This window comes from Perognathus longimembris, chromosome 10 (genome assembly GCF_023159225.1).
Source record: "Perognathus longimembris pacificus isolate PPM17 chromosome 10, ASM2315922v1, whole genome shotgun sequence".
NCBI lineage: Eukaryota > Metazoa > Chordata > Mammalia > Rodentia > Heteromyidae > Perognathus > Perognathus longimembris.
In genome coordinates this window covers 68,255,511-68,280,629 of record NC_063170.1, presented here as the reverse complement: position 1 = coordinate 68,280,629, position 25,119 = coordinate 68,255,511, and the positions used below count along the sequence as shown (strand labels likewise).

The 25,119-nt window shown below is 52.8% G+C and overlaps 1 protein-coding gene across 4 annotated transcripts; it reads right to left on the bottom strand.

The window, feature by feature from the left end:
* Positions 1 to 85: 85 nt before the first annotated feature.
* On the bottom strand, positions 86 to 23,209 carry Tatdn2 (TatD DNase domain containing 2). Of its 4 annotated transcripts, XM_048356239.1 has the most exons (9): positions 23,025 to 23,209; positions 22,486 to 22,905; positions 15,475 to 15,844; positions 15,143 to 15,369; positions 9,392 to 10,300; positions 5,154 to 5,281; positions 3,171 to 3,354; positions 2,593 to 2,761; positions 86 to 2,468 (listed from the first exon to the last, which is right to left on the bottom strand). In XM_048356239.1, the coding sequence occupies exons 2-8, from the start codon at positions 22,897 to 22,899 to the stop codon at positions 2,621 to 2,623; spliced, it is 2,373 nt and encodes a 790-aa protein (XP_048212196.1). In that variant the 5' UTR covers positions 22,900 to 22,905; positions 23,025 to 23,209; the 3' UTR covers positions 86 to 2,468; positions 2,593 to 2,620. The 4 variants fall into 4 exon arrangements, 3 of the variants coding, with proteins under 3 accessions (XP_048212196.1, XP_048212193.1, XP_048212195.1); XM_048356236.1 differs by having other exon boundaries at positions 15,143 to 15,844; XR_007212397.1 differs by lacking the exon at positions 86 to 2,468 and adding an exon at positions 2,885 to 2,980 and having other exon boundaries at positions 2,620 to 2,761; positions 15,143 to 15,844.
* Between the last annotated feature and the right edge of the window lie 1,910 nt (positions 23,210 to 25,119).

Below are 25,119 nucleotides of genomic sequence, written 5' to 3'. Positions count from 1 at the left end.
CGCGCAGGCCAGGACGGCCCCACCCCCTCCCTCTCAGAGCTCTTGTACTCGCTCGAGAATAAACGTTCACGCTGGAAGCCAAAGGTTCAAAGTGGGAGTTTATTTCACCAAGAGGAAAATGTCACATTTTGCTTAAAAGCCATTTTAAAAAGTGGGGCGGGAGAAGACAGTTCTTGGCCTATGGTCACGGAAGAGACACGCACAGCGAGGCAGGTGTGCGGGCCCGGGGGAGCAGAGACCGCGGAGGCCCCGGCGCACCGCAGTTCCTGAGCGCAAAGCCGCCTGGGAGCAGCTCTCCACCCGCGGGGGTGAGGAGGGGCGGCGCCCAGTCCAGACCCGCCCCTGCGCAGAGAGCGGGACAGGGGAAGCGAGTGACCTCCAACTCCACCACGGGCCCCACGGGGGCTCCCAGCCATCCCCAGCCCGCCACTCCTAGGAAAGTGGGGTGAAGCCGGAGCCCACGTGGGCAGGGTGGCCAGCACCTGGGCCCGCCACTCATGACTACTGCGTGCCCCCAAACCCCTCTCCCACCTCCCCGAGTCACTGCTGCCCCGTGGAAAGCAGGCATGACAGAGGGGGCCTGGAGGAGGGAGACCCCAAGACAAGCACTGTCCACTGCCAGTGTGGACCAAAGTGTGCTCAGGCCAGTGCCCGTGGCTCACGCCTGACCTCAGGAGCCTGAGAGCTAAGGATCATGGTTCGAATCCAGCTCAGGCAGGAAAGCCTATGAGGGATATCTCCAATCTACAAGAAAAAAGCCCGAAGCGTCGCTGTGGCTCAAGTGGGAGAGCACTAACCGTGAGCAAAAAATGCTCAAGGACAGCACCCAGGCCCAGAGTTCAAGCCCCAGGCCTGGCACCGCAAAAAAGAAAAACAAAAACCAGCACGTTTAGGGGAAAAAAACTGAAGGGTGCCCTCTGCAGAGCCCGGCGGGGTGGGGCATTAATCAGTGCTCTGGAAAGTTCTCGCAGGGCCCCAAAGCCCGGTCAGGCTTCCCTCCCCTCCTCCGGCACTGGATGGCACCTGGACCCCCAGCTGGTGCCAGCCCGGCCCGGCGACCCTCAGCAACCACAGACACAGCGAGCACGGGGCAGGGGACACGCAAGGCCCTCAGACGCGGAGCAAGGACAGCCAGGTCACCGTCCCAAACCAACAGCGCTGCCGCCCGCAGCCCAGGGCGCTCCCCTTAACGGAGCACACAGCAGGGCCGAACCCTAGGGGCAGAGCAGGCAAAGGCCCCGAGTGTTGTCCCCCGCGGGAGGCACCGTGCCATGCAGCCAAGCCCTGCCACGCCAGCCGGCTGGGGGGAGGGAGGACAGGGCCACACTCTGGCCCGTCTGGGTGGCAATCAAGCACACCCATAGCTTTGGCTGTGCCCCAAGTCTGCCAGCAGAGGTCACACCCCTTCCCCAGCACTGACATCACAACCCAGCCAGCAGCCCGGTTTGCCAGGGGCATGGTGCTCGTCGCTGGCATTTTAGAAAACCAAAGGCAATGGCCGCTGGGACACACGGCGATGGCACCGGCGAGCTGCCCTGCAGGTGACCAGTAGCCGCCCGGCCCCACCCCATCCAGCCCAGCGGCCTTGCCAGTGCCCCCTCCAGAGCCCGCACTGCCCGCCCAGCGCAGGGCTGCAGGGGGCCCAACACCAGCGTGACCCACGGCCGTGCACACACCTCAAGCAGGGCATGGGTAAGGGAGCTCCAACACCCTGGGGCACAGTAACAGATGTGGGACCCAAGCCCTCATCTCTGCACGGGAACCAGCATGGCGGAGCAGGCCTGCGGCTGTGCAGGGCGGGCACCCACCTGGGTGGGGCCCACGGGGGTGCTGACACAGGGTGAACGGGGACTTTCTAGTCTAGTATTTGAGAAGGGGGTGGGGCCTCGGTGAGTAAAGGTGCCTTCTCTGGGAACTTTGTCCCCAGAATGCCTTCCTCAGCCTCCGGCCTGTCCTGGGTCTCCCATGGACCCCGAGCCCTGCGCACCCCTGCACACTGACGGCAGCGGAGCCAACAGGACCAACAGTGGGGACACACGGGAACTGTGCGAGTGCAGGAAGAGCCCTAGTCATGGGGCTGGGGGTGAGCAGGGTCCCCGGGGGCAGAGCGGACTTCCCCACAGTGCCCCACAGGGGGTGCCCATGAGAACCAAGGCAGACGCGTCACGCATGCTCCATCACAGCGGACGGGACTTTATTCACACCGCCCGCTCACACGCGGGGAGCAGGGGTTCAGTCTGACCAATTCCTCATCCCCCTGGGTCACACAAGGACGACCTGGGCTGCTGAACCCCGCAGGCTAACCCGGGTGCTCTCCCAGGAGTCTCGTGTCCCCCGCGGCCATGCTTGCACGCCCACCCACCAGGGCACGCTGCCGCTGGGCGCGGGGTTCCCGGCTGGCTGTCCCACAGGCTCCGGCCGCGTCCTCGCCTCCGGCCCAGCCCGCGCGCCGTCAGCTGCTGCTTGCCCTGGAGGGTTTGGGAGAGAAGAGAAGGTTCTGAGCCAGGTCACTCCCAACCCATCGGCCTCACCGCTGCCGGGCGCGTCCCGCCTCGGCGAGGGACACGCCCAGGCCCGCCGCGTGCCAGGTACCTCCGGGGCCTCGCGTGGGGAGGCGTGCTCAGAGGCTGTACAGGCGGCTGGTGTTCTCCCGCAGGGTGGCCAGCGTGCGCGACAGCGGCTCCGCCTTCACCCTGGCAATCTCCCGAACCGTGTGCAAGGCCAGGCCGGGGTGGGCATATTGGCAAAGACTCCTGGGCACCTGGAAGACAGCAAGCACGGAGACCACCGCTGTACCTCCTGCACACGCAGCTCCAACACAGAAGGCCCCCGTCCCTTCCCCAGCAAGGACCTCTTTGGGGCTACCCTGTAGAGACCCCTTTACCTGCGGGTGCAGGAAGAGTCCTAGTCATGGGGCTGGGGGCGAGCAGGGTCCCACGCTTCCATGGACTACCCTCTACAGGGTAGGGCTTTGCACTGCCTGGAAGAGAGTGGTTACCCTTCAGCTTCCCAGCCCCTGCGCTCGGCTGTGCACACGTGGACATACCTGCACAGCCCACAGCGGGCCCTGGGAGTCACGGGGCTCGGGCCCTGCCACGCTTGCCGGGGTGCCCGCCCTCCTCCCCACCAGTAGGTCCTGGGTGCCCGGCTAGGCCTGCAGACGGCTGTACCTGGCGGGGCAGGAAGTAGGGGGCGTCGGTCTCCACGATGATGCGCTCCAGCGGGATGCGCTTGGCGGCGTCTCGCGCCTCCCAGGCGGAGGCGTAGGTGAGGACGGCCGTGAAGCCCACGGACATGTTGGGGAAGTGCTTCAGCAGCGGCTCGATGACGGGGTAGCTGCCGGTGAAGCAGTGCCTGTAGGAGAGTGCGGGTCAGGGCGGGGCCGGGCCCTCCTCAGCCCCCCGAGAGCCAGCCGGCTACGGAAAGCCTGCCTCCGAGGGAGTCCCCCACAGCCAGCACAGACAGGCCCAAGGCGGCGCATGGAGAGCGGGGCTCCCAGCCCCCCCCCACCGCACAGCACTGGACACCACCACCATAAAGAACACGCAAACAGCACAGGGAGGCGCACAACGGGAAAGCGGCAATAAAGACAGGCCCCGAGGTCACAACCACAACACGGAAAGTTTCCGCCTACACAGGCAAATGCACAGGGAAGAAAGGAACAAATGAAATACTGGGCAAAGCCGGTCGTGGTGGCACACACGGGACTGTTGACCTTGAAGCTAGCTGGGGCTACACAGCGAAACTCTGTCTCAAAACACAAAGAAAAAGAAAGGAAAGAAGGGATGAAGGAAGGAGGGAAAGAAGGAAGGAAGGAAACATGGGGAAAGGGACTTTACGTGCATTCTCCCCACTTACTATGCGGGTTTCAACTAAGGGCCTCAAACCTGCTCGGCCTGCTCGCTCAGGGCCGATACTCTACCATGCCTCCAGCTCACCATTTTGCTGGCTATTCTGCTGACCCAGGGTATCGCGGACTTTTCTGCCCAGTGTGGCTTGGAACCAAGATCCTCTGGATCTCAGCCAGCCTCCCGAGCAGCTAGGATTGCAGGCGGAGCCACAGGTGGGGGGGACTGTACATTTTCTGTTGCAGGCTGTTGGGACCACACAGGTTGTAATCCACCTGGGAATGCAGGTCCTCCAGCCACCCCGGCACCCTGGGCCGCCTTACCGGCCCTGGCCGAGCTACATGTAATGAGAAACCCTGAGAAACGACGAGAAGCAAGCGGCCGGCCCAGCAGAGCCCAGCGCGCGCCTCACCTCCCGCCGCTAGCTGGCGCGGCCGCCGCGTGCCGCGTGCCCAGCTTCCAGAAGGCAGCAGCATGGTGGCTGAGAGCCCCGTGCCCAGCTCCGCGCTCCCCTCCCCGCTCCTATTTCTCTCCAGGAGCCCTCGTACTTTCTTTGAGGACCCAGCTCCGGCATCACCTGAGGCCTTTCTACTCATGCTAAGCTACAAGTGCCGGCATTCTCCTCTACGCCTATGCCGCGGGCCGCCGCCGCACACGGGGCTGCCAGGCAACGCCAGGCCGGTGCACCACGCGTTCCAAGGAGTTACCCCACGATGCCACGCAGCTCAAACACATGCTGGACTTGAACACTACGGACAAAAGGAGCTTCCAATTTGAAAGAAGAAAGGAAGGTCTTTCCAGGAGCCTGTGTGTTCTGTGTGCCAAGGCCCCCGGGGCTCATGGCGGCGCCCTCGTGACCGAGCAAGGACAGGAGGGCCTGTTCTCATGTAACCACAACGCACATCAAGTTGCTGGCGTGAGTTTTGTTTTGTGTTCCGATGGCAACGAGCGCTGGCTTCCAGGCCACACACTTGTGAGGCAGACACTCTACTCCTTGAGCCACACCACCAGCCCCCTTTCTGCCTTAGTTATGCTGGGAACAGGGTCTCCTTTGCCTAGGCCAGCCTGGACCTCGTGTAGCTGGGGTGACCGCCTCACAGCACCACACCCAGCTACAGGGCGACATGGAGTCTCATCGCCAGTGCTCAGCATCTAGGATTGCAGTTATGAGCCACCGTGCCAGGCCTCAAGTCACCACTTTGTAAACAAAGATAACGGTCTCCTTAGAACTGAACTCTTCCTAATTGTTTCCCACTTGCTGCTACCCTCCTAACCATTTTCCCACTGAGGATGCGGCTTCCTAACCTATGGATTTTGTAGTCAGAGGGCACAAATTTTTTCATGATGTCCAGCAGATCTTCATCGGCTTCTCGGCAATGGATGACCAGGGGCTTCTTCAGAGACACTGCCAGCTGCAGCTGTCTCTCAAACACCTGCGAGAAGAGAAAGGACAGCACCGACTCATTGCTGGCATTTCAAAGTCCACCTCGGGAACCCCTAGTCCAGCAGGATCCCCCCCCCCCCCCATCGTCTCCAATTCAGTTTAAACATAATGTTGGAATGATTGTGGCTGGTGTGCACGGGCACTTGTGCAGCACTCTGGCTGCAGTCCTCACCAGCTCCCCAGGCAGGTGACACAGCCGGTGGGCTAGGGGCCCAGCCGGGAGCCGCACAGGGACCATTGCTAGTGTGGGGGTTTGCCACAGGGAGCAAGAATATAAAGGACCAAGTTAAAGTCCTGTGGTGTGGCTCACTATTCCTGCCTCTACTCTAAAGGTAATCAACCTCTGGCCTTTTCCTATCCGAGAGCTGCACACAGAGACAGACAGACACACACAGACAGACAGACACACACACACACACACGATGTTTGAGCATCCTTTTAGGTGAACTGCTACAGCTCCCTCATTCTTTGTCCTCTAGCCCCTTTTAACGTCTTGTCATTTTTTTGTTATTGCTAGTCTTGGGGCTTGAACTCAGGGCTTGGGCTCTGTCCCTGCACTCTTCTGCCCAGAGTCAGTGCTCTACCACTTTGAGCCACAGCTCCACTTCTGGTTTTCTGGTGATTAATTAGAGAGATGCACAGACTTCACTTTCCTGGCCAGCTTCAAATCATGATCCTCAGACCTCAAGCCTCCTGAGAGTAGCTATGATTAGAGGCATGAGCCGCCGGTGCCCAGCAACATCTTCATTATTAAATGCACATTACATTATTTGTAATGATAGAGATGAAGAAGTAGGGCTACACCTGTTCTTGCCAGGTTTAGAATAACAACATTCATTATGAACACATTATATAATCTGAAACCCCTATTTCCAAGAGCAGAGTTCCTCAGTTGCAGAATATGACTCATCAAATAACAAGACTTGTTTTGGTAATCAGTGCAGTGAAAGCCACTAGGTGCATGCTACTGTTCTCCATGAGGCTTTTAGCCAATACACAACCCTCTGGTGCTCTTGAGCACAGGGCTCCAGGGAGACCACCCACCCCCGAGACCCCAAGTGTTCCGAGTAGAGCTTAGCACTGTACTTGACTCATTTTTATGTGACACTAGCATCCACTGAAGACATTCCACCTTTCAGCAAAACTCCAATTTCTACCTCAACTGATGCTATTAACTTTTAACTGGTTTTTGGATACCATTTGCTTCTTCAAAAGATTAAAAAGCAGGAAAACATGCAGCAAATTATACAACTTAACCACATCAACAACACAGGCCTGACTGAACTCTGCTACCTCAGCTGATGTGGACGATGCACACAGAAATGTTTATAACTCCCCCCACCTTGGCCCAGCCCACCTCAGATTAAACTATGCATATTTGTTACAAATAAGGGGAGGCTTACTATACCAATTCTGAAGTATCTTTTGCTTTAAACTGTTTTCAACACAAGGAAACTAAACACAGGCATCAAAATGATTGAATGCTAACAGATGGGAACTTGGGTGCATGGCTCAAATGGTAGTTTGCCTACTTTGTTCTGAAGCGCTCGGTTCCATCTCTAGCACCACCAAACAAACACTGGGTAGGCTCTATTGTTAGACAAGCTAGATGCTTCCTAGTAGAGTGGTCAATGCTCAGCTGCCCATACCACCCCATCACCACCCCACAGGGGCTCAGCAGACCACACCACTCACTGCCTCACAGGAGCAGGAGCTTGAAAACTCCCATGCTATCTCTCCTTTTTACTTTTATGAACTCAGGGCCTGGACGCTGTCCCTAAGCATCTTTTACTCAAGGCTAGCACTCTACCACAGCATCACTTATGGCTTTTGCATTAACAGGAGACAAGAGCCTCACAGACTGCCCTGTCTGGGCTAGGTTCAAACTGTGACCCTCAGATCTCAGCCTCCTGAGTAGCTAGGATGACAGATGTGAGCCACCAGCGCCCGGCCCAATGCTTTCTTTTAATTAATTACTGCCTCTAAAAAAGTCATTCTTTGTTAAGCAGCTTCCTCTCCCCTCCAAAAAAAAAGGAAACTAATACATAGGCTTAGGGTGGAAAACTACATGCTTTTTTTATGAGGTGAGCACTTTTTACCACTAGGCCATATTCCCAGCCCAACTACATGCTTTTATTATAAAAGTATACTTAAAAAGCTAGGCACTGGGGGCTCACATCTGAATTCCTAGCTACTCAGGAGGCTGAGATCTGAGGATCAGGGTTCAAACCCAGCCCAGCCAGGAAAGTCTGTGAGACTCTTATCTCCAATTAATCCACCAGAAAAACGAAGTGGTGCTGTGGCTCCAAGTGATAAATTACTATAGCCTTGAGCAAAAAGAGCTCAGGGACAGCACCCAGACCCCAAGTTGAAGAAACACAACAACAACAAAAAAGGTATATATATTTCAAAGTATATACAGTTAATAAGACAGGAAAATTTTTACAAATAGAAAGATTCAAAAGTTATTTTTTTGGCTGGGATGTAGCTCAGTGGCAAAGTACTTGCCTAGCAAGTGCAAAATCCTGGGTTCAATTCCCAGTGCTAAAAACAACACCAAAAAAACCCACCAAATCCTAAAAGTTATTTTTTGTGTATGCTGGTCCTGGGGTCTTGAACTCAAGGGCCTGGGTTCCATCCCTGAGCTTTCTTGCTCAAGGCTAGCGTTCTGCCAATTGAGCCCACAGCTCTACTTCTGGCTTTTGGTAGCTTATCGGAGATAAAGAGTCTCACAGACTGTGCTGCCCTGGCTGGCGTTGAACCACAATCCTCAGATCTCAGCCTCTTGAGTAGCTAGGATTACATGCATGGGCCACTCAGCTTTTTTTTTTTTTTGCCAGACCTGGGCCTTGAATTCAGGGCCTGAGCACTGTCCCTGGCTTTTTTTTTTGCTCAAGGCTAGCACACTACCACTTGAGCCACAGCGCCACTTCTGGCCTTTTCTATATATGTGGTGCTGAGGAATTGAACCCAGGGCTTCATGTATACGAGGCAAGCAAGCACTGTTGCCACTAAGTCATATTCCCCAGCCCCTTTATAGTTTTTTGTTGTTGTTGTTGTTTTTTAAGCATATGTGGAGCTGAGGGGCATATCAGTGTTGGCACGCTTGCCCTGCATACCCAAGGCCCAGAGTTCTGTCCCAGAGAGAGGTGGGTGGCATACATAAAACACCATTCTCCTTAATCCTGTGACAGACTAAGACAAGCCACAACCGTCCCTTGCCATTTTTCAAGGGACACTCAATAGTAAATGCATAATGCCTTTAAAATATACCCCAAATTGTTGATACAAAGAATTCATAACATGTACAGCTACGGCTGGACTGGAGCAATCACTGAACAGAATGGGGAGAAGCGCAGGGAAGTTAATCACCCCGCGTAATTACTCTCTTGTAGCCTGTGATTCCCAGCGGATCCATTACTTCTAGAGATTCCAGGCACAATCTGTCTCTCCTGGAGACACCCTAGGCATTTCCTGCATACTTATTGCCTCAGTAATTAATTGCAATCAGACACAAATAAGAGAGTGCTGGTGGTGCACATCTGTCATCCTAGCTATTCCGGAGGCTGAGATCCGAGGATCACAGTTCAAAGCCAGCCCGAGCAGGGAAGTCTGTGAGACTCTTATCTCCAATGAACCACCAGAAAACTGGAAGTGGCACTGTGGCTCACGTGGGCGAGCGCCAGCCTTGAGCTCTGCTCAGGAACAGTGGCCAGAGTTCAAGCCCCAGGACAAAAAAAAAAAAAAAAAGAAAAAGAATGCTGGCAGACTGGGTGTCACTAGAGTGCTTTTCCAAACATGTATGAGACCCTGAACCACATGGGGAAAGACAAAACAAAGTGAGAAAGAACTGGACATGGTGGCACATGCCTGTAATCCCAACACTGGAGAGGCTAAGCTGGATGCTACGAGTTCAAGGCCACCTCTGAGCTACCATAGTAAAACCTTGTCTCAAAGAGAGAAAGAAAATCACGTAATGAATGTCAAAGAGGACTGAGACAAGAACAAGGAAACAAATGCAAAATTCTTTAGTTCCAAAAGCAGAGCAGCCCTCACATATAGGCTGCAGCAACAACAGGAACAAGAGAGCCCTGGTTACCTTGTGCTGCTCCGGGACGGGCGTGGTGCATTTGTAGGAGTAATCCAGACCCATTTCCCCAAAAGCCACCGCCTTGGGGTGCCTTAAAGCTTGCAAGATGTTTCTCTCTTGATTCTCACTGTAGTACCGTGCAAAATGAGGGTGGCAGCCAAAGGCCCCCCACACCAGGTCCTCTTTCAGGAGCTCCTCCCACAAACCGTCCGTCAGCGTCCGAGGGTCGCAGAAGTCGGAGATGCAGCCCTGGAACTCCCTGGGGAAGGAGCTGCTGTAGGTCTTCCGGAACTTGGAGAAGGTCCCTCTGAAGGACAGCTTGGAGTAGAGCATGTCCAGGTGGCAGTGGGTGTCAATGAAGCCCTCTTCGAGGCCCGGCTCCCGGGGTCTCCTTGGCTCTGAAGTAGACTCCAGTCGTCCGCCACAGGGGCGAGGCGGCGTCTCCTCTCGGAATGTCCTTTTCTCCTTCACCTCCCCGTCCTCTGGACCTCTGGAGAAGTGAAGTGAACGTGAGTTCTGGGAGTGGCCCTCGTGAGTGCCCTGTGGGGCCCTGGCCGTGCTCGGGGAGCTCCCTGGGGGCCGTGGGGGAGCCGTGTGCCCCACACTGCTGTGGCTCATCCCGGCCTGGGCTGCGTCGTGGCCGTTGCTGCCCACAGAGGGGTAGCCAGGAGCTGCAGGCGTCTTGGGGCCACTGGTCCAGTAGCTGCCGTAGTCACACCAGGGGCTGCTGTACAGATGAGGAGGGTACATAACATAGTCCGTGGGGAAGGAGGAAGGCTCTGGAACTGCTGGGGGGCATCTGACCGAAGGGGGTTCCTCCTGAGAGAATCTCACAGTGCTCAGCTCGTCCACATCGGACCAGTCACTTCCTGAAGACGGATGCTCAAGCACCTCCTCCCCCACCTCACTGTCAATATGCTGCAGGGACACAGGAAGAAAGGAATAGCAATGGTTTAGTCTTCCTTTGTGAAAACTAGCTGGGCACCAGTGGCTCAAGTCTACAATCACAGCTATTCAGGAGGCTGAGGCCTGGAGACTCCTGGTTTGAAGCATAGCCTGGACTAAGAAAATCTGCAAAGCTTTTCTAGGGCTGAAGATATTGCTCAAGTGGTACAGTGCCAGCCACGCAAGAAAAATCCAACAAAACTCCAAATCCAGCCCAGTCTGTCACTCCAGGACGCGCACTGGAGTTTCACCTGCATATGGATGGGGTTTGAAGGTGGGCCCGTGGGAAGCAGTGAAGATCAGAGTGGAACCCTCGTGACTAGACACACGGTTTAAAAGAAGATGGACAGAGACCAGAGAATGGACACACAACCACGAGCTCCCTGTGATCATGCTGGGCCTAGCCCACCTCAGGACTCTGCCAGCACAAAGGCCATCCTCTGATACAGCCCCTGCTCTTGGACCAGAAGCATGAGACAAATACAGCTCTCTCTTCTTTACAATCCAGTCAGTCTGCAGTACTGAGTTAGCAGCAGGAAACCCAGTATCAACGCCGGCTGGTTCTCCTAGCCAGTCTAAGGGCTTGGCGTCAGCTCACCTTTCCCCTCAGTGCCTATGCTTTCCAGAAGGGAGCCAGGTTCCAGGGGTGACAGGTCACGTGAGGTTCCAGGGACAACCTGCAATCCTGGTGTCACAAGGCATCCCTGAAGGAGACACTATCACTTTGCCTCCCGTCATCACCTTCCTTTTTTTTTTTTGCTAGTGCTGGGACTTGAACTCAAGAGTCTGGGCACCATCCCTGGCTTCTTTTTGCTCAAGGCTGGCACTCTACCACTTGAGCCACAGCGTCATTTCTGGCCATTTTCTATATATGTGGTGCTAAGGAATTGAACCCAGGGTTTCATGTATACGAGGCAAGCAGCGAGCACTTTACTACTAGGCCATATTCCCAGCCCCTGGGCCTGCCTCCCGTCTTAAGAACCTCTTGAGAGAGCTGTTCTCTAAACTTAGCCCATACTGGGGCATTGAGAAGAAACAGGCTCAACACTTCCACCAATGTGTTCAAGATGTAAGACCACAACTGCCGCGGCAGTTTTAAGCAGACCCTCACTGACTTGACATTGTCCACTGAGAGTGGGGTCACCAGTGACTCACTTATGACTGACAGAAAGCACAAGGAACATGTGCTGTCTTCAAGGCCCATCAGAAAAGCCTTGGAGCTTCCTTCACCATGAAAGTGGTCAGACCACCTTGCTAGAGCAGTCCTATACGGCAGGGGCCAGCCCAGTGACTATCTGAACAGGACCACATGAGTCCCTGCCAATTCACACCCTGCAGAATTCCTGAGCCACAACCACAAAACTGAAAACAAAACATAAGGCCAAACCTTGCGAAAGCAATCAAACAGGTCTACCTAAAAAGAAAAAACACAAGCTCTACACAGACAAGAACAGGGCTGACAAACGGTAAGTCCCAAGAACACAAGAATCTGTTGAGCTTACTCACAAATGGTGCAGTAGCTCCCAAACACAGCTTTACAGCATCCCTAGTTGGGGAACATTTTAAGATTTTCAAGACCCTTCCGACCAGAGATGTCATGAATTAGCAGTCCCCGTGAGGGTCTGTGTTTAATTCTCCAGACAAGGTCTGAGAAACACAGTAAGCACAGATATCAACTTCAGTGCCGGAGATTATCGTGAATGAACACATCCACATCATCAGTGCCAAGGAACTTGGATGAGAGACCTTACAAAGTTCTTCTAATATCTCTATAAACAAAGACACTTCCCATAATATTCACCACCAGCTGGGTGCTAGTGGCTGACACCTATAATTCTAGCTACTCGGAAGGCTGAGACCTGAAGATCACGATTTGAAGCCTGCCCAGACAGGAAAGTCTGTGACACTCCGATTAGTCACAGAAAAAGTTGGAAGCAGTGCTGAGGCTCAAGTGGTAGGGCAGCAGCCTTGAGAGAAACAAACAAACAAATAAATAAATAAATGAAGGCGCTTAGGGACAGCACCTAGGTCCAGAAAAAAAAAAATCACAAGGAAAACATTACAAATAGACTGCCTCCTTAATACACAACACAATGTGCATCTGTTGTCTATACTAATACTCAACACCTCTGTCTTCACTCAAAAAGACTATAAATACTGGGAACAAAGGCATAAATGACTTATTCTTGCTCTTGATTTCTGTTATTGCTTTCTCCCCTTCTACCCCTCTTTTTCCTTATTTACTGCTTTCTTGTAAAACAGAAATATCCAAACAGAGGGCTGGGAATATGGCCTAATGGCAAGAGTGCCTGCCTCGGATACACGAGGCCCTAGGTTCGATTCCCCAGCACCACATATACAGAAAACGGCCAGAAGTGCCGCTGTGGCTCAAGAGGTAGAGTGCTAGCCTTGAGCAAAAGAAGCCAGGGACAGTGCTCAGGCCTTGAGTTCAAGGCCCAGGACTGGCCAAAAAAAAAAAAAGAGAGAGAGAAGAAATATCCAAACAGAGCCACATCTCTAATACCACACCTTCCCCCAAAAGCTCAGGATGTGATTCATATGAACTCCCGCTGGTGACAGTGAGGATTCACCACCTTATCATCTTCACTTTCAACATATTTGAAAATTCCCACTCAAAGTCGTTAAGACCTAAGTCTGTAAGGGAAAGCAATACCAAACAAAACCTGTACTACTTATAAATGGAAAATTTCCACCAAGCCAGACAATAAAAAAACAGACTGTTTAATTTTCTAATGAAACAGACCAGATTCGCCAAACACCTCCCATCAGTGCACAGGGACATTCAATTGTTTCTCACAAACAATAACAGTGAACATCCTTGCTACCCAGTTCTTTTGTATGTATGATGTAATACAATGTTACTTTAGGTGATATGTATTTTACTACTTGTACTAAGAAATTATCTTTCTTTTTTTTTTTTTTTTTTTGCCAGTCCTGGGGCTTGGACTCAGGGCCTGAGCACTGTCCCTGGCTTCTTCTTGCTCAAGGCTAGCACTCTGCCACTTGAGCCACAGCGCCACTTCTGGCCATTTTATGTATATGTGGTGCTGGGGAAGCGAACCCAGGGCCTCATGTATACGAGGCAAGCACTCTTGCCACTAGGCCATATCCCCAGCCCTATGAAATTATCTTAATAAGACACCTGACAGTATCAATTTTGCCTTCTGGGCCCTGTACTGGCGCCCTTGGCTTTCAGAAGTCAAGGGATCTCACGGAACTCAACTAAGCTCACTGGATGCCTGTAGAAGACTCCCTCCACCTGTCTGTTTTAGAGAGGATGACATGCTGAAAGAGTATGCAAGATTGGGGCTGGGAACGAGGCTTAGTGGTAGAATGCCTGCCTAGCATGCATGAAACCTCAGCATCACATAAACAGAAAAAGCTGGAAGTGGTTCTATGGTTGAAGAGGTAGGGTGCTAGCCTTGAGCAAGCCCAGGACGGGCAAAAAAAAAAAAAAAAAAAAAAAAAAAAGAGCATACAAGACTTAACAATCAGGGGCTGGGAATATGGCCTAGTGGCAAGAGTGCTTGCCTCGTATACATGAGGCCCTGGGTTCAATTCCTCAGCACCACATATACATAAAATGGCCAGAAGTGGCGCTGTGGCTCAAGTGGCAGAGTGCTAGCCTTGAGCAAAAAAGAAGCCAGGGACAGTGCTCAGGCCCTGAGTCCAAGGCCCAGGACTGGCCAAAAAAAAAAGACTTAACAATCAGGGGCTAAGAATGTGGCTTTGTGGTCAAGTGCTTGCCTAGCATGCATGAAGCCCTGGGTTCGATTCCTCAGCACCACATAAACAGAAAAAGCCAGAAGTGGCGCTGTGGCTCAAGTGGTAAATTGTGAACCTTGAGCAAAAAGAAGCCAGGGACAGTGCTCAGATCCCGAGTCCAAGCCCAGGACTGGCAAAAAAAGAGATTTAATCACTCCACCCAGGGATATGACCCATGTTCAAAGTGCTGCCACTTTTAACATGCCTTTTAAGGAACACCATTTTTGGTTTTTTGTTTTTGTTGTTGTTGTTTTTTTGTATTGGTCCTAGGGCTTGAACTCAGAGCCTGGGAACTGTCCCTGAGCTTCTTTTTGTTCAAGGGTAGTAGCTCATCTACTTGAGCTACAGCTCTACTTACAGGTTTTTCGGTGATTAACTGGAAATAAAGAGTCTCAGGGACTTTGCTGCCCAGGCTGGCTTTGAACTGTGATCCTCAGACGTGGTCCTCAGCCTCCTGAATAACTAGGATTACAGGTGTAAGCCTCTAGCACCTGGCTTGTTCTGTTCTTTGGTTTGGGGTCGTTCTCCCCTCCCTCATCACTTCTTAAAACAGTACTGTCAGTACAGTTAAAACATATGCAGTCAGGGGGCTGGGAATATGGCCTAGTGGCAAGAGTGCTTGCCTCATATACATGAAGCCCTGGGTCAATTCCTCAACACCACATATATAGAGAAGGCCAGAGTGGTGCTGTGGCTCAAGTGCTGGAGTGCTAGCCTTGAGCAAAAGAAGCCAGGGACAGTGCTCAGGCCCTGAGTCCAAGCCCCAGGACTGGCAAAAACAAAAACAAAAACATATGCAGTCAGTACAGTTAAGACATAAAACAGTGGCAGGGCACTGTGGCTCAAAGTGATAGAGTGCTAACGTTGAGCTAAAGAGCTTAGGGGTAGTGCTCAGGCCCCACGTTCAAGCTCCACAACAGACAAAAAACAAATTAAAAAAAAAAAACATCTAGAATGATCAAATGCAAATACACTTAGTCAAAATTTTGAACTAAAAACTCCACTGTGCGTGGTATGTGCTTTCCTTACCTTTTGGGTATCTAAATGAGAGTCAGAGTCATCACAGAATTCTAGGGGTGGCAAGGGTTTGTCAATGATGGTCCTTCCGTCACCAAGTGGCTCCTCAATGGGATCCTCCTCAGGGTCTACAACCGCACTTCTGTGAGGGGAGTCACCGCTGTCAAACACACGCTTCTCTCCCGACCTCACCTCTGGAGAGGACTCCTCTTTTGGAAGAACAGCAGTGACCTTGGCACTCCTGGCTGGCCCTTCCACGCCCCTGGCTGGCCCTTCCACGCCCCTGGCCGGCCCTTCCACAGCCCTGGCCGGCCCTTCCACAGCCCTGGCCGGCCCTTCCACAGCCCTGGCCGGTCCTTCCATGCCCCTGGCCGGTCCTTCCACAGCCCTGGCCGGTCCTTCCACGCCCCTGGCTGGCGCTTCCACAGCCCTGGCCGGTCCTTCCACGCTCCTGGCTGGTCTTTCTCGGCTGGGACGCTCTCCAGAGCTTGGCTTTGCCCTAGTGGTGGCAGCCTCTCCCTTCCTCTTGGGCATCGACTTGCCCAGGATGCCCTGGATGGCCTTCAGGTAGATCATTGCGGACCCTTGGTCTCGAAGCCTGTCCCGCCTTCTTTTCTGGATCTTGTCTGGGTCCGCCACACTATCATTCTGACTCTCAGCTTCAGCTGCAAATTCAGAGTTCATGGAGCTCCGAGAACTATCTTTGGAATCAATCTAGAAGGAAAAAAAAGGTTTTTGAAAAGGTTATCCTGAGAGCAGTTCACACATGGAACACCTGGCAAGTGACAAACCCCTCCCACAAGTACAAGGAAAAGTGTCTATGAGTCAGTACTGGTGGCTCAGGTCTGTAATCCTAGCTACCCAGGAGACTGAATTCTGAAAATTTGAAGCCAGCCCCAGCAGGAAAAAAATCTTTTTTGAGATTCCACCCCCAATAAACCATCAAAAACTCTAAACTGGAGGTGTACCTTAACCTTATCATCTCCAGTACCACCTCAGGTGGTAAAGCACCAGCCATGAACAAGAAAGCCAAGCAGGGGGCTGGGAATATGGCCTAGTGGCAAGAGTGCTTGCCTCCTACACATGAGGCTCTCGGTTCGATTCCCCAGCACCACATATATGGAAAACGGCCAGAAGGGGCGCTGTGGCTCAAGTGGCAGAGTGCTAGCCTTGAGCGGGAAGAAGCCAGGGATGGTGCTCAGACCCTGAGTCCAAGCCCCAGGACTGGCCAAAAAAAAAAAGAAAGCCAAGCAGGGGGGTAAGGCTCCGAGTTCAAGCCCTAGTACTAACACACACACACACACACACACACACACACACACACACACACACGCTAGCCCAATCCCACATATGAGTCAAGGAAACCTGAGGACCAATGAGAGGAAAGGCTGGTGCAAGAAACTCCAGGCCTCTCGCTATACAAAGATGAACTGCCCAATTCTTCCCACTGTACTGCAAGCCTCCTTAAAACTTCCTGAGCTGGGTGCTGGTGGCTCACGCCTATTACCCCAGCTACTCAGGAGGCCAAGATCTGAGGATCACAGTTCAGAGCCACCCTGGGCAGGAAAAGTCTGTGAGACTCATCTTCAATTAACCACCACAAATCCAGAAGTGGCACTGTGGTTCAAAGTGGTAGAGTGCTAGTCTTAAGCGAAAAAGCTCAGAGACAGGGCCCAAGCCCTGAGGTTCAAGCCCTATGACTGACCAAAAAAAAACCAAAAACATACCAACCCATTCTGAAAACTCTTACCTCATATTCTTACTATCCAAGAACTAGGGTCCATCAAGTCACTCTACCCTCTACCCTCCCTTACTACTCCCCCAATCTTCTTAAAGATATACCTTGTCTCCTCTGTACCTATTCAATCTAGAAGCCAACCGGAAAAAAAGCTACACTGTATCTGCGATGTTAACTTATAGTGACATCAAGTCCTCCGCAATCCTAGCATAGCAGAAGAACACGCCATAACCAGCCTCCAGGCCCTTTCCAAAGGCACAGCAACTCCCATCTTCCTCAGCTAAGACCTGGACTTGCCAGTCCTGAAGCTTGAACTTAAGAGTCTGGGAGCTGTTCTTTTATACTTAAGGCTTGTGCTCTACCACTTGAGCCACAGCTCTACTCTGGCTTTTTGGTGGTTAATTGTGAGTAAGAATCTAACAAGCCAGACTCACTCTTGTAATTCTAGCTCAAGAGACTGAGATCTGAGGATCACAGTTTGATTCTGCCTCTGGAGCAGGAAAGTCCATGAGACTCGTATCTCTAATCCCAAAAAGCTGGAAGTGGAGCTGTGGCTCAAAAGTGGTAGAGCTCTAGTCTTGAGCACAAAAGCTCAGGGACAGCACCCTGGACCAGAATTCAAGCTCCAAGCACTGGCCAAAAAATAAAGACTGTCATAAACTTTCTTGCCTAAACCATCATCCTCAGATCTTGGCCTCCTAAGTAACTAGGATTACAGGTACAAGCCACTGGCACCCAATTGCATTTACTTTTGAGAACAATTTTGAACTCAGGGCCTTTTGCTTGCCAGACAGTGGCTTGACCATGTGAGCCAAGTTTGGAGTCCTGAGGGAATTTAATGTGAATGAGTACCTGACTACTTGTATACCCTCCTAGACACTGTTACTTACCAGGTCCCTCTTTATGTGTGAGGACTCCTACTTATTTATCCACGAAGGCGCTCACCTTTCTCTGGCTGCTCCTCCACCCCTGCCTCAAAGGCTAGGTATGAGGCACCATAGAACAGACAGCAAGGTGTTGGGAGTAGCTCCACCCATTCTACATCTGCTCACCACCTTGAGCCAACTGCTGCCATGGGGGAGAGCCCACTTACTGATTCAGTTTGTGTGTTGTTGTTTTTCAAGCCAAACCAGAGTCTAAGATTTTTAATGCATTGCTCAATCATTCAGTAAATATTTACTGAGAGGGATAGCCACATGGCTTCTAACTGGCAGACCAGGATTCAAACCCAAGTTCTCTACAGCCTAGATAGAAAACCAAGGGGGGAGAGTAAGGAAAAAGAAACGGACAAAGAAAAGCTAAGAAGGTGGTCACTGAGGATATTCCCACATTTGATAAAAGCCTGTATAGAAATATTTATCAAAATGAACTCCAGGAAATGAAAACAAGAGGTTTTTTCCTTTTTGTTTTTGTTTTTTTTTGCCAGTTCTGGGCCTTGTAATCTGGGTCTGAGCACTGTCCCTGGCTTCTTTTTTGCTCAAGGCTAGCACTCTACCACTTGAGCCACAGTGCCACTTCTGGCTTTTCTCGAACCCAGGGCTTCATGCATGCTAGCTGAGCACTCTACCACTAAGCCACACTCCCAGCTTGATTTCCTTTCTTTTAGTTCTGTTTATGTCTTTGGGAGTGTAAGAGAAGGCACCGAAATGGAGGGACAAAGAGTGAACAAATGCAGCAGCGGTACTCACTGGACATATACAACTGTAGGTGGTGATGGGAGGGAAAAATGGGAAGAAGGAAAGGGAAGAGGTGACATTGTCTGGAAAGAAATATAGAAAAAAAGAAAAGCCTGTACAGGTGGGCATCAGGCAGAGCTTGATGGAAAGTGCAGGAAGAGCTCCAGCCACCTGGCTTCAAAGGGAGAGGTCCCACAGACAGGTCCCACCCCGTCACCCCCCCCCCACACACACACAGTACCACTTGGTGACTGAGCCTCTCTGAAGACAAGAAGGAGCCAGGGCAGGTACACCCCACCTTCACGACCAGCCTGAACAGCCCATCCCTCCCCACCCTTCCTCTTGGATGCCAGCAGGAGCTTGGAAAAGCAAACCCCACAAAGTCACACACCTGAGCTCAAGCCCTTCAGTGGCCCTCATTTGCCTGCAAAATATATCCCAAACTTCTGGGCTTCATCGCCACTCTTCTACAAACATCCAAGCGTCCAGGACAGAGACTAGATGGCAACAACTAAATGTTTATTTCACAACCATTTGTAAAGAGAATTTTGAATTGGAAAGTGATTGACATCTGAGGCAAAGTTATACCAATGACCCTAATCTTATCATTATGTTATAGATACGTGCCTAAATGTCACACTGAGGCCCCATAAATATATAATACAATGTGTCAACTACAACAAGCAAATAAATTTTTTAAAAAAGCAAACTAAGATCATCAGCTACCATTACAAATTGAGGAAATCTTTCCATCAACTGTCCTGGAGGTAGTGCAAGTGAAGGAGGGAAGCAGCAATCTCTAGCAATTCTAAACTGTCCAGAGCCGGGAACCAGTGGCTCACACCTGTCACATCAAGAACCTTCTTAGGGCTGGGGATATAGCCTAGTGGCAAGAGTGCCTGCCTCGGATACACGAGGCCGTAGGTTCGATTCCCCAGCAGCACATATACAGAAAACGGCCAGAAGCGGCGCTGTGGCTCAAGTGGCAGAGTGCTAGCCTTGAGCGGGAAGAAGCCAGGGACAGTGCTCAGGCCCGGAGTCCAAGGCCCAGGACTGGCCAAAAAAAAAAAAAAAAAAAAAAGAACCTTCTTAGGCGGCTCAGATCCCAAGGATTACATTTGAAAGCCACCGAAGGCAGAGAAATCCATTGAGACTCCATCTTCAAAATATCCAGCAAAAAAGCTGGAAGGGAGGTGTGGCTCAAGTAGTAGATCATCAGCCTATCAAGCAAATTGAGCATGCAAACTCCAAGCCCCGAGTTCAACCCCCACTAACATATACACGCACAACAAAAATAAATACAATCAATGCCCAGAGGTTGCAGGCGTAGCTCAATAGCACAGCACTACCAAGTCTGGATTCTATTCTCAGAACTAAAAGATAAAATGAAAGGCTCAAATACCTTCCCTTGTGAACAGTCTTTGTCCTGGCACTGAGCTCCCGGGGAGCCCTGAGCTTAAGGCTGGAGGCACACAGAGCAAAGTGACCCCTGTCCGTGCAGACCCAGGAGGCAGGTGGCTGCAGGCGGAGGACAGTGGCCCTCGAGGAGACCTGGGAAGCCCGGGAGGACTCGGGACTGCAGCTTAGTTAAGGCACCACAGCTGTGCTTGCTCAAGGGACTTGGAGCCCACCAGAGGCCCGCACTTCAGGGATGGAGAATGAGTGCTGAGGGACAGGGAAGAGGGACGCTTGAAGTCACCAAGGCCTCGGTTTTAAACAAACACACCCTTAGGGAGGAACCCTCAGCAGTGCTGGTGATGAGCAACCAGACTGGAAACAGCGGCTTCCCCACACACCACCTCGCCTAACCGGAGCTCTCCATGTGTTTCTCCTCCACCAAGAACCCTGCAAGTCCACATGGATAAAATAATGCCAAGACTGTGTTGTGTCAACACATACCCACAGCCACCTGATTTATGTATGAATCATATTCAGAATTCTTATGCTAAAGAAGACTTTCAACTCCCCGTGATTTTGTAAATTTAAAAAAATCCACGCAGAGCCTGGGATTATGGCCTAGTGGTAGAGTGCTTGTGCCTCGTATACATGAAGCCCTGGGTTTGATTCCTCAGCACCACATATACAGAAATAAGCCAGAAGTGTGCTGTGGCTCAGGTGGCAGAGTGCTAGCCTTGAGCAAAAAGAAGCCAGGGACAGTGCCCAGGCCCAGAACTGGTGGGGGAGAGAGAGAGAGAGAGAGAGAGAGAGAGAGAGAGAGAGAGAGGAGAGAGAGAGAGAGAGAGAGAGGGGGGGAGAGAGAGAGAGGGAGAGGGAGAGAGAGAGAGAGAGAGAGAGAGAGAGAGAGAGAGACCTTCAGGAAACCTTAGGGCCTGTTTCTGTTTTTATTACTTCTTTAAAATCTACTTTGTCTAGTCACAGCCCATTTCACCTCCTATGAGGGCTAGCCTCTACTCCACATGCAGAAAAGACTCCTCACTTTGGACCTGGAGCTCCAAAATCTAGGAGGGCAGTCATCCTGGGTTGCTGGAGAGCCCTACATGCTGCAGCACTGCCTGGCACACACAGGGCCTCAATAAATTCCTATTCAAGGCCTGAGGGGACAGTGGAAGGAATGGAGCTACTACAAACCACTCAATCTACCCCAAGGACTCAGGAATACTTCCTAGTGTTTCCACTAAGTCTATATTATCTTTAGTTGTACAAAGGGGTTTCAACTCAATGAATCAGTCCATTCAATTCAGTACATCATCATCATGATAAGTCTACTCTGAAACTTAACTTTGGAACCAAACTTAGGGTTAACCTAAAAAACCAAACAGTCAGGTGGAGGGCTGGGAATATGGCCTAGTGGTAAAGTGCTCACCTCGTATACATGAAGCCCTAGGTTCGATTCCTCAGCACCACATATATAGAAAAAAGCCCGAAGTGGAGCTGTGGCTCAAGAGGTAGAGTACTAGCCTTGAGCAAAAAGAAGCCAGGGACAGTGCTCAGGCCCTGAGTCCATGCCTCAGGACTGACAACAAAAACAAAGTCAGGTGGCCCAGGCATGTGCCGGTAATTCTTAGCTACTCAGGAAGTTGAGACCTGAGGATCTAGGTTCAAAGCCAGCTGGGGCAGGAAAGCTCATTAGACTCTTACCTCCAATTAACCAGCAAAAAGCCAATGTGGAGCTGTGGCTCAAGTGGTAGAGCATTATCTAGCCTTGAGCACAAATGCTCAGAAACAGCGTGGAAGCCTTGGGTTCAGGCCCCAGAACAGGCACCCAAAGCCCCACCAAAGCAAAACTCCAACATGCTGTGCAGGAAATCACAACTTTATAGTGAAAAGCCACACCTTTGGAGGTGAAATTTAGACTAGTTTACAGAGAAATTCAAAGGACAAAGACACCATTCCTTAAACTGACTAAAATACCCATGCCCTCTCTCGGGGGAGGCACACTCTGCAGAGTCCAGTTCTTCTACAGCCCTTCTTCACATTTGCAGTTACCTAGGGAGCGGGATAAAATCTACCACACCTCAGCCCAGTTGCACCGGTTTTTCTGCGATGGGTGCAGACACTTGTATTTTAAGGCTTTGCAAGTCGTTTCGCTGGTATAGATAAGGAAAACCTCAGGGGTCGTCAGAGATTGATTGTGTGCGGGTGTGTGTGTGTGTGTACTGCGGCTTGCATTCAGGGCCTGGGAGCTGTCCCTTGGCTTTTCCTGCTCAAGGCTGGCGCTCCACGACCAGAGCCTCCGCTCTACTTCCGGCTTTTTCTTTTTGGTGGATACCCGGAGATCAGAGTCTCCCAGACTTTTCCTGCTGGGACTGGCTTCAAGCCGCGCTCCTCGGATCTCAGATCTCAGCTTCCGCAGTAGCTAGGGTTTCAGGCGAAGAGCCCGGGGAGATCTCGTTTTCGTTTTTGTTTTTGGTGTCCTCCCCTCAAAATATCCCAAGCTCCGTAGCCAGGGGCAGGAGGCCGGGCCGGGCCAAGGCACTTACCTTAAGGCTGCAGGCTTCCTCCTCGCGAGAAGCCATTTCTTCCAGCGAGGGGCTGGCGGGCAGCGGGGCTCCCCAAGCCGACAGGAACCCCCGAGGGCTCCGACTCAGGCCGCCCGGGGAAGCGGCGCCGCCCACACCCGGGCCCGAGGACTGGGAGGAGCCGGAGGACGAGGAACTCGTGCGGCGCGCGGAGCTCCAGGGCCGGCGGGGCGCGCCGGCCGCATCGCCGGCGGGCGAGGCTCTCAGGCGCTCGGGGCTGCCGGCGCCCCGAGAGCGCGGGCGCGACGCGGAGCTGCGGGCCGGCCGGCGGGAGGGGGCCACATCACCGGGCTCCCGGAGGCAGCGGCGCTTGCGGGGACACCCTTCCGAAGAGCTGCTCCGGTGGTCCTGGACCTGGCGCCGCTCCGACGCCATGGGCACCTGCAAGCGAGGCACAGGAGGGCCTGGGTTCCCGCCCGCCGCCCGCCTCGCCCGGCCGCCACCCCGGGGGGCGCCCCGGAGCACCCCCGAGCCCCAGCGCCCCGGCGGGCCGCACTGACCTCTGCCGCTTCCTTCCGCCGCCCATCACACTGCTCAGCCTTCCGGAGACGCCCGGGCGCCTCGGACCGGTCCCGAGGGTCTGAAGCTCGCCGCCGGCCCCGGTCGCTCGCGGAAGACCCACGGCGTGCTCCCGGGACCACCCCCCCCCCGGCGCCACTTCCGGGGCCGCGCGACTTCCGGGACGGCGGCGCGCTCCGACGCGCCGGGCGACGCCAAGCCCTCGCCGACGTGCGGCGCTCTAGGGGCCACCACGCATGGCGGCCGGGCCGGCGCCGCACCCCGCGGCGGCCCGCCCCGGGCCGCGGGGGCCCGCGGGAACCGGCCGCCGCCTCAGGACAGCCCCCCGCCCCGGCGTTCCGGCCGCCGCGGCCCACGCGAGGCCCGCCCGGCAGGCAGCTCGCCGCCTGCCCTCCCCCCCCCCCCCGGCGGCCAAACCGGCCTCAGCCCGCGCGGCGCCCGCTCAGGCCGCCACCTTGGCGCCCGCCCCACTGAACGCGGCCCGTGCGCGGGCTGGGCGGGGCCTCGGCCGCACCGTGGGCTCCCATTGCCGGAAGCCGGAGGGGGCGGGACTCCTGCCAAGACGGAGCTCGCCTGTTGGTCAGGAGGCTCGGAGGCGGGTCCCGACACCTGACGAGGCTCGTTCATTGGTCGGGAGGCATTCGGGGCGGGGCTACCCGCCTGGGCTCGGAAAGCGCGCCGCGGAGGCCCGGCGGCGGTTGCCCAGTGCGAGCACCCCGCAGAGCCGGTAGGGGGCGCCGGCGGGCTCCTCTCCCTGCTGGCCCTGCCAGTGGTGGTGGTGGTGGTGGAGTTTAAATTGAGGCCCCCAGTCCTAAATTGTAATGTTTCACCCGTTGGATTGGCGGGATCAAGAAACGGGAGGATTGCTGGGCTCCAGCGGCTCATGCCTGTCGTCTTCTGTACCCGACAGAGATGTGGCATAGCGCAGTCCCAGGCTCCATCTCCAAAACATTGAGCAAAAAGTAAGGCTGGGGGAGTGATTCGGGTGGTAGAGCGCCGCCCCAAGTTCAAGCCCAAGTATAGCCCAGTCCACAGTCACAGCAAAAACACGCAAGACGACGATCCGTTTTGTTGCTGATGGTGTGGGAAAATATGCTCCCACACACCATTCACGGACGTGGACATTGGCACCAACATGAATGCAAGGTGTTAGCAACAAGAATGAAAACCACCTCCTCTGTGAAGGAAATGGTTCACAAAATGTCTGTACAACGGGGTTACCGCTGGTCAACCCATCCCAAACTGCAAAACAAACTGTCCCAAAGCAAACTGATCTGGACATAACTAACTACAAGACATCTTGGTTTTACATGTGTGTTTTTTTTATTTTTCAAATACATCTTTATAGAATTAAGACATTTCTCCTAATGAATTAGAAAACAGCATTTCACCAAAAAAAAGATCTACAATATGGTTTTCCAAAAATATACCCACTGTATAAACATTACATACATGACAGAAACACATGTTTAATACTCGGCGTGTTGTGTGTGTGTGTGTGTGCCAGTGCTGGGGCTTGAACTCATAGCCTGGGCATTGTCCTTGAACTTTATTTAGAGCTCAAGGCCAGCTCTGGCTAATTGGAAATAAGAGTCTTACAAACTTCCCTGCCAGGGCTGGCTTCAAACTTTAATGCTCAGATCTCAGCCTCGTGCATAGCTCAGGTTACAGGAATGAGCCTCCATGCCTGGCTTAATTCCTTTTATTTTATAAAACAGGACAAGTGCATTCTTCAAAGTGCTTCTGGAACCACCCCCTGTTCCAACAGCTAAGGCAGGAAGAATGAGCAGGATTTACCCTTCAAGGAAACTGACATCACAGAAATTAAATGACTTAACTAAATAATTGATGAAATTAGTCCAACTGATTCTTCACCCAGCCATAAATAACACATAGTCTGAAAATAAAAGCTCCCATTAAAAACATGTGTCCACACAATGAGTGGAAAGTGTATGAAAATAATAATAATATAGCAGAGGGGACCATCGGTTACACTGAACACTGATGAAAGTGAACTAAGCAACCCATGGGTAGGAATGGGAAGGAAGGAAGAGTGAAAGAAGGAATATGTTACTT

What these genes read in the sequence shown, in the direction of transcription:
- Tatdn2 (XM_048356236.1), bottom strand. Translation starts at nt 22,899, where the DNA reads ATGGCGTCGGAGCGGCGCCAGGTCCAGGACCACCGGAGCAGCTCTTCG. An exon ending in TCTGACTACAAAATCCATAG is followed by an intron (nt 3,355 to 5,153) that starts GTTAGGAAGCCG and finishes ACTCTCCTACAG; the next exon opens with GCACTGCTTCACCGGCAGCT. An exon ending in CCTACTTCCTGCCCCGCCAG is followed by an intron (nt 2,762 to 3,170) that starts GTACAGCCGTCT and finishes GCTGTCTTCCAG; the next exon opens with GTGCCCAGGAGTCTTTGCCA.